The 16523-nt window shown below is 43.4% G+C and overlaps 1 protein-coding gene across 1 annotated transcript in view; it reads left to right on the top strand.

The window, feature by feature from the left end:
• kpnb3 (karyopherin (importin) beta 3) overlaps positions 1–15720 on the top strand; it is a 66454-nt gene extending 50734 nt beyond the window's left edge. Inside the window, exons 18-26 of the mRNA XM_078221510.1 lie at positions 602–698; positions 2063–2235; positions 3313–3424; positions 3624–3679; positions 3858–3980; positions 4079–4298; positions 7063–7291; positions 12058–12199; positions 14130–15720. Coding sequence (XP_078077636.1) covers positions 602–698; positions 2063–2235; positions 3313–3424; positions 3624–3679; positions 3858–3980; positions 4079–4298; positions 7063–7291; positions 12058–12199; positions 14130–14216 — 1239 coding nt within the window. The 3' untranslated portion in view covers positions 14217–15720. The remainder of the gene's footprint in view (positions 1–601; positions 699–2062; positions 2236–3312; positions 3425–3623; positions 3680–3857; positions 3981–4078; positions 4299–7062; positions 7292–12057; positions 12200–14129) is intronic.
• The last annotated feature ends 803 nt before the right edge of the window (positions 15721–16523 follow it).

Raw genomic sequence — 16523 nt, 5'->3', positions numbered from 1 at the left:
CCATTCAGTTCAAGGGCAATTGAGAATGGGCAACAAACACCTGCCTTGCCAGCGATGCCCACATCCCATGAAAGAATAAAGAAAAGTTTGAGTACTGCAGTCTTGATTGCTATGCTGGGAAATATCCACATGCATGAGTCTCTCGAGGGTTTCAAGGCCATTCGCTGTTTGGAAATTGTCACGTCCAGCTCTCCTCACAAAGGTTCTGAATGGTAATGTGGAAAATCGCGAGTATTACTGAGCGATAACCGACTCTTTCCATCCAGCAAGTTACTATTGGTTTGGAATTTCTGTAGATATGTAACTAATTGCTGGAGTCATGCATCCTATTAAATATTTCGACTAGCGCCAACCAACCTATCGCATCTTTCAGCAATCCTATTGGTGAATCAGAGTTGCTTTCATTGTACTGTCCATCTCTAAATATAACTGAGTCACTTAGTCGAAGTTTCAAGTGAACTTTTGCATTTTTTTAATAAGCTGTTGGCTCTTAAATTGAACCCGGAGAATTAAACAAAATAGTGTCTATGTGCTTTAGTAATGATGCGAGTGCTTTCCATTAGTTTTGACTGTACCAACAAATTGTGATTTCTGTCCCCAGGTCTGTTATGCGAAAGAGCTAAAGGAAGGATTTGCTGAGTACACGGAGCAAGTGGTGAAGCTGATGGTTCCGCTTCTTAAGTTTTATTTTCATGACGATATCCTTTTGTAATTTTTTTTCCGATCACTATTTGGCTGCCGCGTTTCCTACATTTCAACAGTGACTGCATTTCAGAAAGTTGAAGATGTGTGGTAGCCACCGGAAGTGCTATATTAATACAAGTCTGTCTTTTCAGTGTATGAAAGCTGTCAAAAATCTAGGTGTCAGTATTGAAGCAAATAACGAATAAGAATGACAAGCTAGCTTTATAACATGTCCAATTCAAATGGGTTAACGGCCCTCTAATAAACTGAAGGGGGAAGTCGTGGTACTCTATAAATATATGTTATGTTTTGATAATATTTGCCAAGTGTTGTGCTGTACCACAATTGAGTGGTATCTTTTTTAATTTTCTGTGACAGAATGTTGTGTTGGGGCCAACTTAATTATTGTACGCTTTGTGAATTCAATTGAGAAATTGGGGTTTGGTGCCTTTATCTGTTTAAACAAATTTGATTAAAGAAAATTCTCACCGTGAAGTGTAATAATTGATTTAGAACCAGGTGTCAGCTGTGGCTCAGCTGGTAGCACTCATGCCTCTGAGTCAGAGTTTGTGGATTCAACTCCCAGTCCAAAGCTCGATCACAAAGGCTAGCCAGCTCAGTGCTGAGACAGTGCTGCACTGATAGAAGTACTTCATTCAGGTGAGGCATTATGGGTGGCACGGTAGCACAGTGCTTAGCGCTGCTGCCTCACAGCACCAAGGACCCAGGTTCGATTCCGACCTCTGGTGACTGTCTGTGTGGAGTTTGCATGTTCTCCCCGTGTCTGTCTGGGGTTTCCTCCGGGTGCTCTGGTTTCCTCCCACAATCCAAAGATTTGCATGTTAGGTCAATTGGCCATGCTAAATTGCCCCTTTGTGTCAGGGGGATTAGCAGGATAAATATGTGTGGTTAAAGGGATAGGGCCTGGGTGGGATTGTTGTTGGTGCAGGCTCGATGGGCTGAATGGCCGCCTTCTGCACTGTAGGAATTCTATGAAACCGAGATATCCGGTGGATACTTTTTTAAAAATTCCCATGACGCTGTTTTGCAAAAGAGTGGGGAGAGCTTGGCCAATATTTATCTCTCAATCTGCATCATAAAGACAGGTTACCTAGGCTATATCACATTGCTGTTTGTGGGAGCTTGCTGTGCACAAATTAGTTGCTGTATTTGCTACATTACAGCAGTGATTTAAAAATATCTCATTGATTTAAAGCGCTTTGGGATGTCCTTTTGTTCTGAAAAGTACTGATTTAAAATGGAAGTCGATTTGTCTTTTCAGGTTATAAATTTAATATTGAATTCCCTCTTGGCAGTGAATTTAAATTTGTGTTTTTACATTTGTTTAATGCTGTGTATTCTTCCTTGACTGTGAAACGTGTTCGTGTGGCTGCGGCTGAATCAATGCCTTTGCTACTTGAGTGCGCCCGTGTCCAAGGACCTGAGTATGTAACACAGATGTGGCATTTTATGTGTGATTCCCTCATCAAAGGAATTGGTACAGAGCCAGATTCTGATGTTCTTTCTGAAATTATGCATTCTTTTGCAAAGGTAATCTTTTATGTAGACTATTGGAAGTTTGTTTAAGTTTATTTTGCATGAAAAAAAATTGCATTTGATGGTATCCTTAATGTACATGGAGGAATGTGACATGAAAATAAAATTGGGCTAGGAATCCAGGCATGGGCGATTTCACTCTTGGAGCTCGTTCTGCCGTTTGGTGGTATGATGGCTAATCTTCAACCTCAATCCCTGCACTAACCCCATGTCCCTTAATTCTCTTAGTGTCTAAGAACCAAATGCTCTCTGTCTTGAAGATCAAGTAACTGGTTCTGCTGCTACAAAATATCGTAGTCTATATTGTTGATTGCTACTTCAACAGACTTAGCTCTAAATTTCCAACTTGCTCATCACTTTTAGCTCACTGAGAAGGGAAGCAGTTAAAAGCTACTGAACATTGAACCTCAAGGGAGACAGAGAGCATATAAAAGTTTATAGCGTGCGATTATGCCAACATTAAGAATACATGTGCATAAGAGCACTACAATGAGCCCTTAATGTAGGTCCAGGATGGAGTTTCTTCCAGTATAAGACTTGCTTGCTTCCATGCCTACCTTCAAAGACCAGTGGGTCTTGTCTTCTCCTTGGTGTATCAGCTTTCTGAATGCTGCTGGTGAATTTGATTTCCTTTACAATCTGCACCGAAACAAAAATAGCTGTCTTGCATTTTAAAAGCTTCCTACCGTTGCATCCACTGCTCATCCTACGCTGTCCCCCAAAAATAGCCTATGGAAAGGCACTTTTTATATAAAGTTCTGAAAGCCAAGAATCCCTATACATGATCAAATAAATCAGCAAGCATTTAACTGCAGAGTGATTAATACTGCAAATACACCCACAGGCAATCCACCTGTGCAAAAATCGAGAAAATAGACTGGTCACACCTCGAGTAGAGAAGACATATGGAGGAAGTGACTACCTGACAGTAATGCCAGACTGTTTTAAATGCAAGAGCAAAGCTCAGACACTTGGATCATCTGGAGTGAAATTAACTGGATTGAGATGTTTCCCTCTTCTATATAAAATAAGGTTTTATTTATGCAGTTGTTGCGTGCTTCTGTCTTTTAGTGTATAGAGTTGATGGGTGAGGGCTGCTTAAACAAGGAACATCTCGAAGAACTAGGAAACATTATGAAGGGGAAATTGGAGGAACACTTTAAAAATCAGGAATTGAGACAAGGTAAACGTGATGCATTTGTACAGTTAAACTTGTAATAAAATGTCCTGCAGAGTCAGTCATGCTTTGTGAAGTTTTATGCACGGTTCTATCACCTCTCTATCTTCACCTTCTCCCATCACAGTCTCTTTTTGTTCTATTTGTAAGGTTTTTAACTATATATTTATAACATTGCAATTTGATCACTGTTTTCTGCCTTTAGCTAAAAGACAAGATGAAGACTACGATGAACAAGTTGAAGAAAACTTGCAAGATGAAGTAATATTTTTATGTTTTTGTTATAGGTTGTGCTAAATTATCTTAAAATGATCGCTGTAATAATTTCACTGCGATGAAAGAATAGATAGGATCTTTTAATAATATGAATTCTAATTGTTGTGGCTAATTCTGGATGAATTCTGACTGGTTTTAAATGTAGTGTCTTAATTGCTTATAGGATGATAGCGATGTTTACATCTTGACTAAAATTTCGGACATCCTGCACTCGATGTTCAGCTGTTACAAGGACAAAGTGCTGCCGTGGTTTGAGCAAATCCTACCACTAATAGTCAATCTAATCGTAAGTTTAAAGCAAAAAAAAATTCCCCAGACTTTTTTGGCATTGACTCCGGATTCTCCCGATGTTTTCCCGCTGATGAATACTTTTCATTTCTGTAGTGTCCACACAGGCCATGGGCAGACAAGCAGTGGGGTTTGTGCATCTTTGATGACGTAATTGAGCATTGCAGTCCTACGTCCTTTAAATATGCAGAGTACTTCCTGAGGCCCATGTTGCAATACATCTGTGACAACAGTCCTGAGGTCAGACAAGCAGCAGCATATGGCATCGGAGTTATGGCACAGTTTGGTGGAGAGAGTTACAGACCATTCTGTACCGGTAGGTTTAAAGGGTTACAGTTTTCTGTTTATACACTTAAACAACAAAACTAACAGTGTGGGATTAAAGCAGAAACCTAGCATGTGTGGTGTTCAAGCTCTTTAAGCTGTGCAATTTTGCAGTGGGTATTGACGCGATATTCTCTTCCTAATTATGCGATGCTATAGCGATTTTTAGCATTGCTTCATCAAAAGATCACGAGCTGTTAAAAAATCTAATCTAATTGGGCAGCACAGTGAGTTAGCACTGCTGCCTTACAGTGCCAGGGGTCCGGGTTCGATTCCCGGCTAGGGTCACTGTCTGTGCAGAGTCTGCACGTTCTTCCCCGTGTCTGCGTGGGTTCCCTCCGGGTGCTCCGGTTTCCTTCCACTGTCCGAAAGACATGCGGGTTAGGTGGAATGGCCATGCTAAGTTGCCCCTTAGTTTCAGGGGGACTAGCTAGGGTAAATGCACGGGGTTATGGTGATTGTGCCTGGGTGGGATTGTGGTCAGTGCAGACTCGATGGGCCAAATGGCCTCCTGCATTGTAGGATTCTATGAAATGTCTGCAGTTTACCGAAGCTTTCTACCGAATTTCAGCATGTTTACCGTTGGGGATGGGTGGAAACTTGAGATTGTTGAACTGTGGCTGGCTATTTTAAAGTTCAATCTATTGGTGGTGTGCTGGATACAGAGTTGTTTGTACAATAGCGTAACAGCTTTAGCTGGACCGTGGTGTTCCATTTCATTCTGACCTCAAAAGAGAGATTCTGTTCTTTCTTTTAAAAGCCAGAGGTGACCCAGATTGTGCGTATTTATTCTTACAGTTTTCCTGTAACCTTATTCGGTGTGTGACTTTCCTTTTCCCTCTTCAATGTGTGGGGGAAGGAACCTGTTTTTGAAAGTGGCATCGTGTAATTGTAAATCGCAGTGAGAGAAATGCATGTAATGTGGAGTTTTTTTTAATATTAGCTTTGCCGGTATGTTGTTTTAAACGAATGAAGGCAGGTTAATTTAACTTTCAACTTAAACTTTCAAGTTGCAACAAGGTGACTTTGATTTGGGTGTTAGATAGATAATAGTGTTGGACGTTTTTGTCTGCTTTGCAATCTAACTTGATTTGATTTATTCACCCTGCAACCTTACCCTTGCAGGGAATACTTTAGATCAAAATTTTGCTGTCTGACTTTTAGAATAGATGACTGAATATTTTAACTGTGCAGTTATGCAACGGGTAATATTGTTAAAAATTAGGACAATAAATACTTGCTCCCCAGGCAATTATAATGCCAATAACTAAAATCTCCTTTGTATAATATGTATATTATATATGTATATCTCCTCTGGTGGCACAGTGGTTAGCACTGCTACCTCACAGCACTGGGATCCTGGGTTCAATTCTGGCTTTGGGTCACTGTCTGTGTGGAGTTTGCACTTTCTCCCCGTGTCTGCATGGGTTTCCTCCGGGTGCACCAGTTTCCTCCCACAGTCCAAAGATGTGTGGGAGAGGTTGATTGGCCATGCTAAATTGACCCTAGTATCAGGGGGATTAGCAGGGCAAATGTGTGGGGTTACGGGAATAGGGCCTGGGTGGGATTATGGTCGGTACAAACCTGATGGGCCGAACGGCCTCCTTCTGCACTGTAGGGATTCTATGATAATGCATTAATTCTGATGGGCAAAGTCCTGTAGTTGCAAATTTGGATAAATGTGGCATGGAGATGGAATTTCTCACCAGAGCTGTGTTTTATGTGTAACTTAATGGTTATCTAAAGTGTTTATTGTATAGTGTGACGTTTTCTAGTTCAACTATAATTTATCTTAATTTATTTTCTATTGTGTTAATCTTTCTGGGGCACACTGGGATTGAAAGGTTCATTGGTAGCACGTGGAGTTTTGTCGTCACATTTTGTTCAGTCTAATTGCTGCGCAGTGGTCCTGTGCTCCTGCGGTATTGGTTGAATTATGTCCCAATTAGTGGGCAATACTGAACACTGAAAAAGAAGAATCCTTCACTTGGGCATCCTGGGTGATTCTCAGAGTGTTGAGATTGTGTAGGTTGGGTAGGGAGGTGCCACAGTTCCTGATCATTAGTATCTAGCAAGCCTTTGCTGGAGAATGCACACTTTATGGACAAAGGTCAAAATTGGCAATTAAATGACCTTCCAACGTTGTTTTATCAGGAGGTGACTTGTTTCCATGGGGATTGGTGGTGCAGTTGGATAGGGCAACAGGCAGAGAGGAGTGTGTGTCATGGCACAGTGGTTGGCACTGCTGCATCACAGCGCCAAGGACCCGGGTTCGATTCCCAGCTTGGGTCACTGTCTGTGTGGAGTCTGTGCGTTCTCCCTGTGTCTGCGTGGGTTTCCTCTGGGTGCTCCGATTTCCTCCCACCGTCTGAAAGAAGTGTTGGTTAGGTGCATTGACCCGAACGGTGCAGGAGTGTGACGGCTAGGGGAATTTCACAGTAACTTATGTTAAAGATGTGCGGGTTAGGTTGATTGTCCAGGCTAAAATTGCCCCTTAGTGTCCTGAGATGCATAGGTTAGAGGGATTAGCGGGTAAATTTGTAGGGATATGGGAGTACGGCCTGGGTGGGATTGTGGTCGGTGCAGACTCGATGGGCCAAATGGCCTCTTTCTGCACTGTAGGGTTTCTATGATTCTTTGAACTCCTTTGCAGTGTTAATGTAAGCCTTACTTGTGACTAATAAATGAACTGTAACTTTAATCTCTTTCTGGACAGAATAATTATAATGTTTAATATTTTTGTTCTCCCCCAACAGAGGCAATTCCACTCCTGGTAGGTGTTATTCAAATGGAAGGGTCCAAAACCAAAGAAAATATTAATGCAACGGAAAACTGTATATCTGCAGTGGGCAAAGTCATGAAGTGTAGACCAGAATGTGTAAATGTCAATGAGGTTCTGCCTCACTGGCTGTCGTGGCTCCCACTTCATGAAGACAAGGAAGAAGCTGTTCACACTTTCAGTTATTTGTGCGACCTTATTGAAAGGCAAGTTTTATATCTCAACATAATTCTTATCCCAACTAAATATGAATGCTGCTTGTGCTAACTTGTGAGGAAATGATTGCAAGGCCGGGGTGTAAAGAGCAGGACCGTGGGGCTAATTGCAAAGCTCCTTCAAATAGCTGGCTCAGGCATAATGGGATGAATGGCCTCCTGTGTTCTGTGGTTCTACAACATGCTATTCAACATCTCAGCAGGAGAGCCAACGTTTCGCTCTGACGAAGGGTCATCTAGACTCGAAACGTTGGCTCTATTCTCTCTCCCCAGATGCGGTCAGACCTGCTGAGGTTTTCCAGCATTTTTCTGTTGTTTCAGATTTGATTTGATTTGATTTATTATTGTCACATGTATTAACATACAGTGAAAAGTATTGTTTCTTGCGCGCTATACAGACAAATCATATCGTTCATAAAGAAGGAAATGAGAGAGTGCAGAATGTAGTGTTACAGTCATAGCTAGGGTATTGAGAAAGATCAACTTAATGCGAGGTAAGTCCATTCAAAAGTCTGACAGCAGCAGGGAAGATTCCAGCATCCGCAGTATTTCGCGTTTATGTTGTTCAACATGTCGGTTGACTGATTTTTATCCTCTTATGACCAAAGAGGTTTTATTTTCCTCACATAAGCTGTAAGTTGATGAGATCTGTCACTTTTGAACCCTTGAAATACTGCTAATTTTTAAGGGGATTAAAAGAATGATCATTTATTCTAACTATTGTTGGAATTAATTTTGATCGACCTAAGCAGCTTATTGAAATTTGTCCGCCTGCAGTCGAGGGGTTTAGGACTAAAAGTGAAATGCTGGAAATTCCCCAGGTCTGATCGCATCTCTTGGGGTGGGGGAGGAGAAATTGTTAATGTTCCCGCTCAGTGATCTTTCTGCGGAACTGGGAGATGTTTGAGATGTGACGGGGGGGGGGGGGTTGCGGTCCAGCGGAGGTGTAAAGGTGAATAGCAGAATTAACGCCAGCGTCTGCTGACCAAAGAAATGGGGAGAGTTTACAATGTGGAACTGTTCAACCCTTGTGTAAACTCTGTCCCCATTTTTTTGGTCAGCAGACACTGGCATTTATTCTGCTATTCAAATTTGCACCTCCGCTGGACCGCGACCCCTCTCCCTGTCACATCTCGAACATCTCCCAGTTCCGAAGAAAGATCACTGAGCAGAAACATTAATAATTTCTCTTCCCTCCCCCCCAATGCGGTGGGCTGATGAGTGCATTTAGGAGACCTGTCGTTCCTAGAATCTCTCTCAGTGCCGCATTTACGACTTTTGAGTGCTGCCCTTAAAAATGTCATGTGAGGTTTTAACACCAGGCCAACTTCCTGAGCTTTGTTTCTAAAGACTCTCCTTTGGACAAAAGCAATATTTTCATCTGCAAAGTCATGATATTCAAAGAATGTTGTGTTTTTTCCTGGTCTTATTGCTCACCTTGCTTGGCACAGTCAAACAGCCAAATGTTTTTGGTACCAATTGTGTTGCCCTGTAGATGGGGGAAGAATCCAAGTTGGAGATTGATTGTACGTCTCCTCAAGACTGGCTCTAAATGTGTTCATAGAATCACAGAATCCTACAGTGCAGAAGGAGGCCATTCGGCCCATCGAGTCTGTACCGACCACAATCCCACCCAGGCCCTATCCCCATAACGCCACGTATTTACCCTGCAAGTCCCCCCACACTAAGGGACAATTTAGCATGGCCAATCCACCTAACCTGCACATCTTTGGACTGTGGGAGGAAACCGGAGCACCTGGAGGAAACCCGCGCAGACACGGGGAGAACGTGCAGACTCCACACAGACAGTGACCCAAGCTGGGAATCGAACCCGGGTCCCTGGCACTGAGGCAGCAGTGCTAACCGCTGTGACACGCCTGTGCCACCATGCTGCCCCGTGTTGTTGGAGAGCTGGGAAGAGATCAACAACCCGTGTTCTGGGAAGTGTCCCAGTTGTTCTTATCTAACAACACCACTGCTGGTCTAAAAATAATTTATTCCCAGAGATAGCAGATTCTACTTGTCTCCATTTGCAGCTCCTTTACATGAAAAGGATCTTGTTGCAGTGGCCTGATGGACAAAGGGCTTTCAGGACAGGAGTCTTGCCTTTGAAGCAAAAGCCTGCATGCTTTGAAAAATGGAATGTACTTACCATTGAGTTGAATCATAGAATCCCTACAGTGCAGGAGGAGGCCATTTGGCCCTTCGAGTCTGCACCGACCACAATCCCACCCAGACCCTATTTCAATAACCCCACACATTCACCCTGCTAATCCCCCTTACACTCGGGTCACTTTAGCACGGCCAATCAACCTAACCCGCACATCTTTGGAGTGTGGGAGGAATCCGGAGCACCCGGAGGAAACCCACGCAGACACGGGGAGAACGTACAAACTCCACACCGACAGTGACCCGAGGCTGGAATTGAACCCAGGTCCCTGGCGTTGTGAGGCAACCGTGCTAACCACTATGCCACCGTGACACCAGAGTTGAATCTCTGTATTTTTTTTAATTACCAGGATAGGGGGATGCAAAGGTACAGATTTAATCCTGAAGTAAAGCTGAGCAATCCCGGTTTTCCTCTCTGCATGTAAACTGAGCACAAATGACGCCGTCAGTTGCACCTGGGACCCAGCAGAATGAGGGGCAAAATTTAACCTGGCCATCAGGCATTTCCTGGGGGGTGGATAGAGGGAGTTACTCGGAAACAGTTACTGGAACTTTGGTAGATGAGCAACAGAAGGCTAGTTACCGTTCAACAGTTGATCACGAAAAGCAAGGGAATTTTACCCCTGGAATGTTGAGCATTATAAACTATTGTTAATTGTATATTAATTGGGTGGTTTAATTGTATTCAGATGATGGATATTAACTGGGAAATCACTTGTGCATCTTTATATCGGAGTAGACTGAAACTGTGTTTGTCGGTTTTGGAGGTAATGTGTGTCTCTGTAAATAAAAGCTTATAGAGTGCGTAAAGATGTGCTGTGTTGTACTAGAGGAGAGATTGGGTAGACTGGGGTTGTTCTCCTTGGAAAGACGGAGAATGAGAGGAGATCTAATAGAGGTATACAAGATTATGAAGGGTATAGATAGGGTGAACAGTGGGAAGCTTTTTCCCAGGTCGGAGGTGACGATCACGAGGGGTCACGGGCTCAAGCTGAGAGGGGCGAAGTATAACTCAGACATCAGAGGGACGTTTTTTACACAGAGGGTGGTGGGGGCCTGGAATGCACTGCCAAGTAGGGTGGTGGAGGCAGGCACGCTGACATCGTTTAAGACTTACCTGGATAGTCACATGAGCAGCCTGGGAATGGAGGGATACAAACGATTGGTCTAGTTGGACCAAGGAGCGGCACAGGCTTGGAGGGCCGAAGGGCCTGTTTCCTGTGCTGTACTGTTCTTTGTTCTTTGTTAGATGGTAAGAGTTTTAACAACACCAGGTTAAAGTCCAACAGGTTTATTTGGTAGCAAATACCATTATCTGCGTGGGTTTCCTCCAGATGCTCCGGTTTCCTCCCACACTCCAAAGATGTGCAGTTTAGGTGGATTGGCCATGTTAAATTGCCTCTAGTTTTCAGGGGGATTAGCAGGGTAAATATGTGGGGTTACAGGGATAGGGCCTGGGTGGGATTGTTGTCTGTGCTGGCTCGATGGGCCGAATGGCCTCCTTCTGCACTGTAGGGATTCTATGATTAAAGTCCTGAAATTGTTTAGGGAGCGGCTAGGCTGTAATGAGGGTGGTGGAGTGGGAGGTGACCCTTACTCTAACACGCACTGTTGTACACTCCCAAATCATTAGCGTCCTCTCACATTAGTTACCGATGAGTTTATTGGACAGGGTAAAAATTAGTGTAATTTGCTTGGACTTGTGGAGGAAGGATTCGGAGAGCTAATTGTTCAGCAGTTTGAACTGAGTGAGATAGTCGACCTGCTCAGTACAGTTTAAGCAGCCCCTTTGTAAATGCTGCCTGACGTGATGGCAAATGGTCAGTGTCCTTTGCCTGAGTACAGGCGGGGCTCAGGGTGAGTGTAACTGAATGTTAATTGCTGCTGTGTACCCATGTGAGCCTCCAGATGGTGCTATTGCACAGTGTAACCGGCTACTCTGGAACATCAACACACCAGTCCCATTTCCCCAGCTTTAGTAAGGGTGACAAACTGATCTTTAACATGCTGTCCTCCTGAAGGAGCAATGATTCGAATTGATTTAGTCAAAATGTGAATCAGTTGATGTTTGAACAATGTCCAATTGTACAGTGCCCTCAAAGTGGCAAAGGAACATCGACAGCAGATAAATCTTGGGGTCAAAACGCATAAGATTTTATCATAGTTAACCAAAATGGATCAGAGGCAAGTTTTTAGTTTTAAGGGAGGTGTTTTGAACGAGGCGAGTGAAGTGGAGAGGTTTAGGGAGTGAATTCCAGACTTTGGAGCCCAGGCAGCTGAAGGCCTGGCTGCCAATGGTGGAGCGATGGGAACTGGAACATGCAAAGGGCCAGAGTTGGAGGAATGCAGCCATGTCAGAGGGTCTGGGTGAGGTTATGGTGCTGGGGATAGAGTTTCAGCATAAACCCTTTGATACTGCGGTGAATAGTGTTCAGAAAAGCACGCACAACAAGGGGGAAATTGGTTATCTATGTGACAACTGATTGGCTGAGGTTGAGTAGCAAATTTGGTACGGTTTATAATTTCAGAGCTATCTCAATGAGGTAAGCGCTGCAATCTAAGACTTAAATACATTGTTTTCTCCACAGTAACAATCCGATTGTCCTTGGACCTAATAACTCCAGTCTTCCCAGAGTGTTTGCTATCATTGCTGATGGGCTCACTAATGAAGCTATAAAGAATGAAGATGCCTGTAGCAAACGGCTGGCAAATGTAATTCGACAAGTACAGGTTAGTATGTTAGAGCGCAAGTGGAGCTAGTTATCAAATGAAGCACCTCTCACTACACATATATAAACTGACTGGTTTGCTAAGATGTAGTAACTGAATGCAGATGTTGTATTCGGGGGAGATGGTCGGGGTAATGTCGATTTGCCTAGTTACCCAGAAGCCCAGGCAAATGCTGCAGGGACTCGGGTTCAAATCCCACTGCAGCAGCTGATGGAATTTTAAATTCAGTTCATATATCTGGAATATAAAGCTAATCTTTGTAATGGTGACCATGACAACTAACATCAGTTGCTGTAATTATCCATCCTTTAGGGAGGAAAATCTACCATCCCTACCCGATCTGGAGTCCAGACTCTCAGCAATGTGGGTGACTCTGAAATGTCCTCTGAAAGGCCGAACGAGTCACTCAGTAAAAGGGCAATTAGGGATGGGCAGTAAATAAGAACATAAGAAGTAGGAGCAGGAGTAGGCCATCTCGCCCCTCGAGCCTGCCCCGCCATTCAATAAGATCATGGCTGATCTGACGTGGATCAGTACCACTTACCCGCCTGATCCCCATAACCCTTAATTCCCTTACCGATCAGGAATCCATCCATCCGCGCTTTAAACATATTCAGCGAGGTAGCCTCCACCACCTCAGTGGGCAGAGAATTCCAGAGATTCACCACCCTCTGGGAGAAGAAGTTCCTCCTCAACTCTGTCTTAAACCGACCCCCCTTTATTTTGAGGCTGTGTCCTCTAGTTTTAACTTCCTTACTAAGTGGAAAGAATCTCTCCGCCTCCACCCTATCCAGCCCCCGCATTATCTTATAAGTCTCCATAAGATCCCCCCTCATCCTTCTAAACTCCAACGAGTACAAACCCAATCTCCTCAGCCTCTCCTCACAATCCATAATGCTTCCTGATGTTGTGGCATTCTAGCGTCATTGAGAGAGTTCAGGCGTTGTTGGGAGCAGAAGGTATTTATTGATAAAAGGTACTTAGTACAGGAGGTAGGTTGGGTGCATTGGCCATGCTAAATTCTCCCTCGGTGTCACCGCCAGAGTGTGACGACGAGGGGATTTTCACAATAACTTCATTGCAGTGTTAATGTAAGCCTATTTGTGATACTAATAATTAAACTTTAGAAAGGAGGGTTGCAGCTCTGGGCTGCCCTGGACAGAGCACCAGTCCTTGCATGCTTGCTTACATGGCTGCTGGATGATTCTGCCTAAGAGAGGACTCAACCCTGGTGTGATTGCTCACTCTCCGTTTTCATTGGTCCCTCAAGTTAAGTGACTACTGTCTTAAGGAGGCAGGCATCGCATACACAACACTTGCCAATGACACCCACATCCCATTTGGGGGGGGAAAAAATTAAAAACTTCAGCTGCGCTCATTTTAAAAATGTATGTCGTAACTAAAACAGTTTCAAACACAGCAGGTACAGTTTGTATTCTCTGCTTTAACGTGGCACGGTGGTTAGCACTGCTGCTTCACAGCTCCAGGGACCCGAGTTCGATTCCCGGCTTGGGTCACTGTCTGTGTGGAATCTGCACGTTCTCTCCGTGTCTGCGTGGGTTTCCTCCGGGTGCTGCAGTTTCCTCTCTCAGTCCAAAGATGTACGGGTTAGGTGGATTGGCCATGCTAAATTACCCCTTAGCGTCCCGGGATGCATAGCTTAGAGGGATTAGCAGGGTAAATATGTGGGGTTACAGGGATAGGGTCTGGGTGGGATTGTTGTCGGTGCAGGCTCGATGGGCCGAATGGCCACCTCCTGCTCTGGAGGGATTCTATAACTAACAAATAATAAACTTCAGTAATATTACCACACCGTGCTGTTCACCTAAGGGTAGCGCCTGCATGATGCATGACATAACCGCACCAAAGCATTCAATGTGATGATACTGTGTCAAAGTCACTAAAAGGCCGGTTTTCCTTTTGATTTCAGGGATCGGGAGGTCTGTGGACCGAGTGCATGACATCGCTTAATGAAGCCCAGCAGGCGGCCATACAGAATCTGTTGAACACTGCTTGAATGGCCTTAAATATTAACATGCAAAAAAGAAATCATTCATGATTTGTCCTTTTTCTCCCTCTTCTGTGAGAGAACTGTTGTGTGGGTCACTTATGCAGACCGCAGTGAATACCAGGAAGCTCTGTGGTTCAGTACGTTGTGTATTAAGACTGCTGCAAATTACAGAGGAATATCTTCATAATCACTCCCCCACCCCATCTCCCCCCCCTTACAGCACTGATAGTTATTTTTCTACTTGTATCTCCAGAACATGGCACAAATGCAGTCAGTTTAAACAACTTTCATATCAACCATAACTATTTTGAAACAAGTTGCTCCAGTGCTGGTATGCATTAAACTGGTAAGATATTTCTATACATCTAGTATCGTACTTCTAAATAGTGTGGAGATTGTTTTGTTTTTCAAGGTAGGCGATAGATTCTCTTGCCGGTTAAACTGCAGCATGCAAGATCTCTCATTTGTGCTATTGTTTGGATAATTCCCAACCTCTTTCCTTTCTTTCGAGCACTGAATGATGTCTTGCAAATCTTTCTGAAATGTGAATTTCTTTAGCGTGTTCAACAGCACATCCCAGTCCAATAAAAAAAAAACCAATGATAAATTGCAATGGCAAATCGATGTGAAGTGCGCCTTTTATTAACTCCAACGCAGCTTTTCACTTGATGTCCTGCCACCTACCAACAGGCGAATCTGTTAATGAATTTACACGGCGACTTGGTGTTTTAGCTGTCGTGGGGATAGCACCTTCCTACAAGGACGGTCTTCATGCATCGCTCATTTGAGGGAAACAAGATTGGGTATAGCTAAAGACAAATTGGTAACTGTACCTGGCTTTGTTATGCAAAACTCCAAACTTGCAATAATAAAAGTAGCATTATTAAATTGTCTGGTGTCACAGGTTTATGTACATCCAAAAGGTGCGTGGTTTATATTTCAGCCGTTGCTTTAAATGATTTGCGTTCACATTTCAGTACATTGCTGATGCTCCCATCCCAGTGTATGTTTTGTAGGAAACTCGATCAGAAAACTATGAAACAGTGACATCTTCACTCTTTACGACTCGTTTGAAAAAGTTTTGCTGAGATGTGCAAACTTTAGAGCAGGGATTGTGTGTGACATGGTGACGCTAGCAGCCAGAGAACAGCACTACACTTAGTGTAAAGCAGTTTTAATTTTTTAAAAAACATTTTAGGATAAATGGTGGAGAGATGTTTTACAAAAAAAAACTGGCTGACTTAATTTCCCCAACGTTAAATAACTTGAAGGAAGTAGAAGTAAATTTAGCAAAGGAATCCGAGTAATATTTGAAAGGAGCTGGAAGTTTAATGATTAATGGTGGGCCTTTATTCCACTAATAGCTGCCCTGGCAGTGTTAAAAATATTTTATAGTTCATTTTCTTAGACCTTCTCATTTTTTTTCACATTGCTAAATTTTGATTTTACTAACTTCTGTAGAAAGCAACTCAATGTAATTGCAATTTCAGAATAAACAATGCAAACCTGCCCTGTTCTGGTAATGTCTTTTTGTAGTCTACATTTTCTTCACAGGCTTGTCGGTGCGTGCCAAATACATACGCATTTTAGATTTGCTGGTGTTTAAAATCTGGAAATAAATGAAGAGTGCTCCCTTTGCAATATTACACCACATAGCAGCATCCATTTCTCTCTCAAGTAGTGCAGACATCTTTTCCTTGTCCCCCCCCCCCCTCCTTTCATTACCCTCTTTCACATTTCACTCTCCTCTCTGTCTCAGAGGGGTGGTGGAAATCGCTGAGTTCATGGTCATCTCAACAACACCTTCTAACAGCAATTTGAAATGAATTAAACATTCCCAGGCATTTCACAATCTCATTATAAAATTAAGAGTGACACCGAGGCAGCACAGCGGTTCGCACTGCTGCTTCACAGCGCCAGGGACCCAGGTCCAATTCTGGTCTTGGGTGGCTGTCTATGTGGAGCCTGCACGTTCTCCCCGTATCTGCATGGGTTTCCTCCCACACTCCAAAGATTTGATTTATTATTGTCAGATGTATTAACATACAGTGAAAAGTATTGTTTCTCGCGTGCTATACAGACAAAGTATACCGTTCATAGAGAAGGAAACGAGAGTGCAGAATGTAATGTTACGGTCATAGCTAGGGTGTAGAGAAAGATCAACTTAATGCAAGGTGGATCCATTCAAAAGTCTGACAGCAGCTGGGAAGAAGCTGTTCTTGAGTCGGTTGGTACGTGACCTCAGGCTTTTGTATCTTTTTCCTGATGGAAGAAGGTGGAAGAGAGAATGTCCAGGGTGCGTGGGATCCTTAA

This window comes from Mustelus asterias, chromosome 10, assembly GCF_964213995.1.
Source record: "Mustelus asterias chromosome 10, sMusAst1.hap1.1, whole genome shotgun sequence".
In the NCBI taxonomy this organism is placed as follows: Eukaryota; Metazoa; Chordata; class Chondrichthyes; order Carcharhiniformes; family Triakidae; genus Mustelus; species Mustelus asterias.
This window is presented reverse-complemented; position numbering and strand designations above follow the sequence as displayed.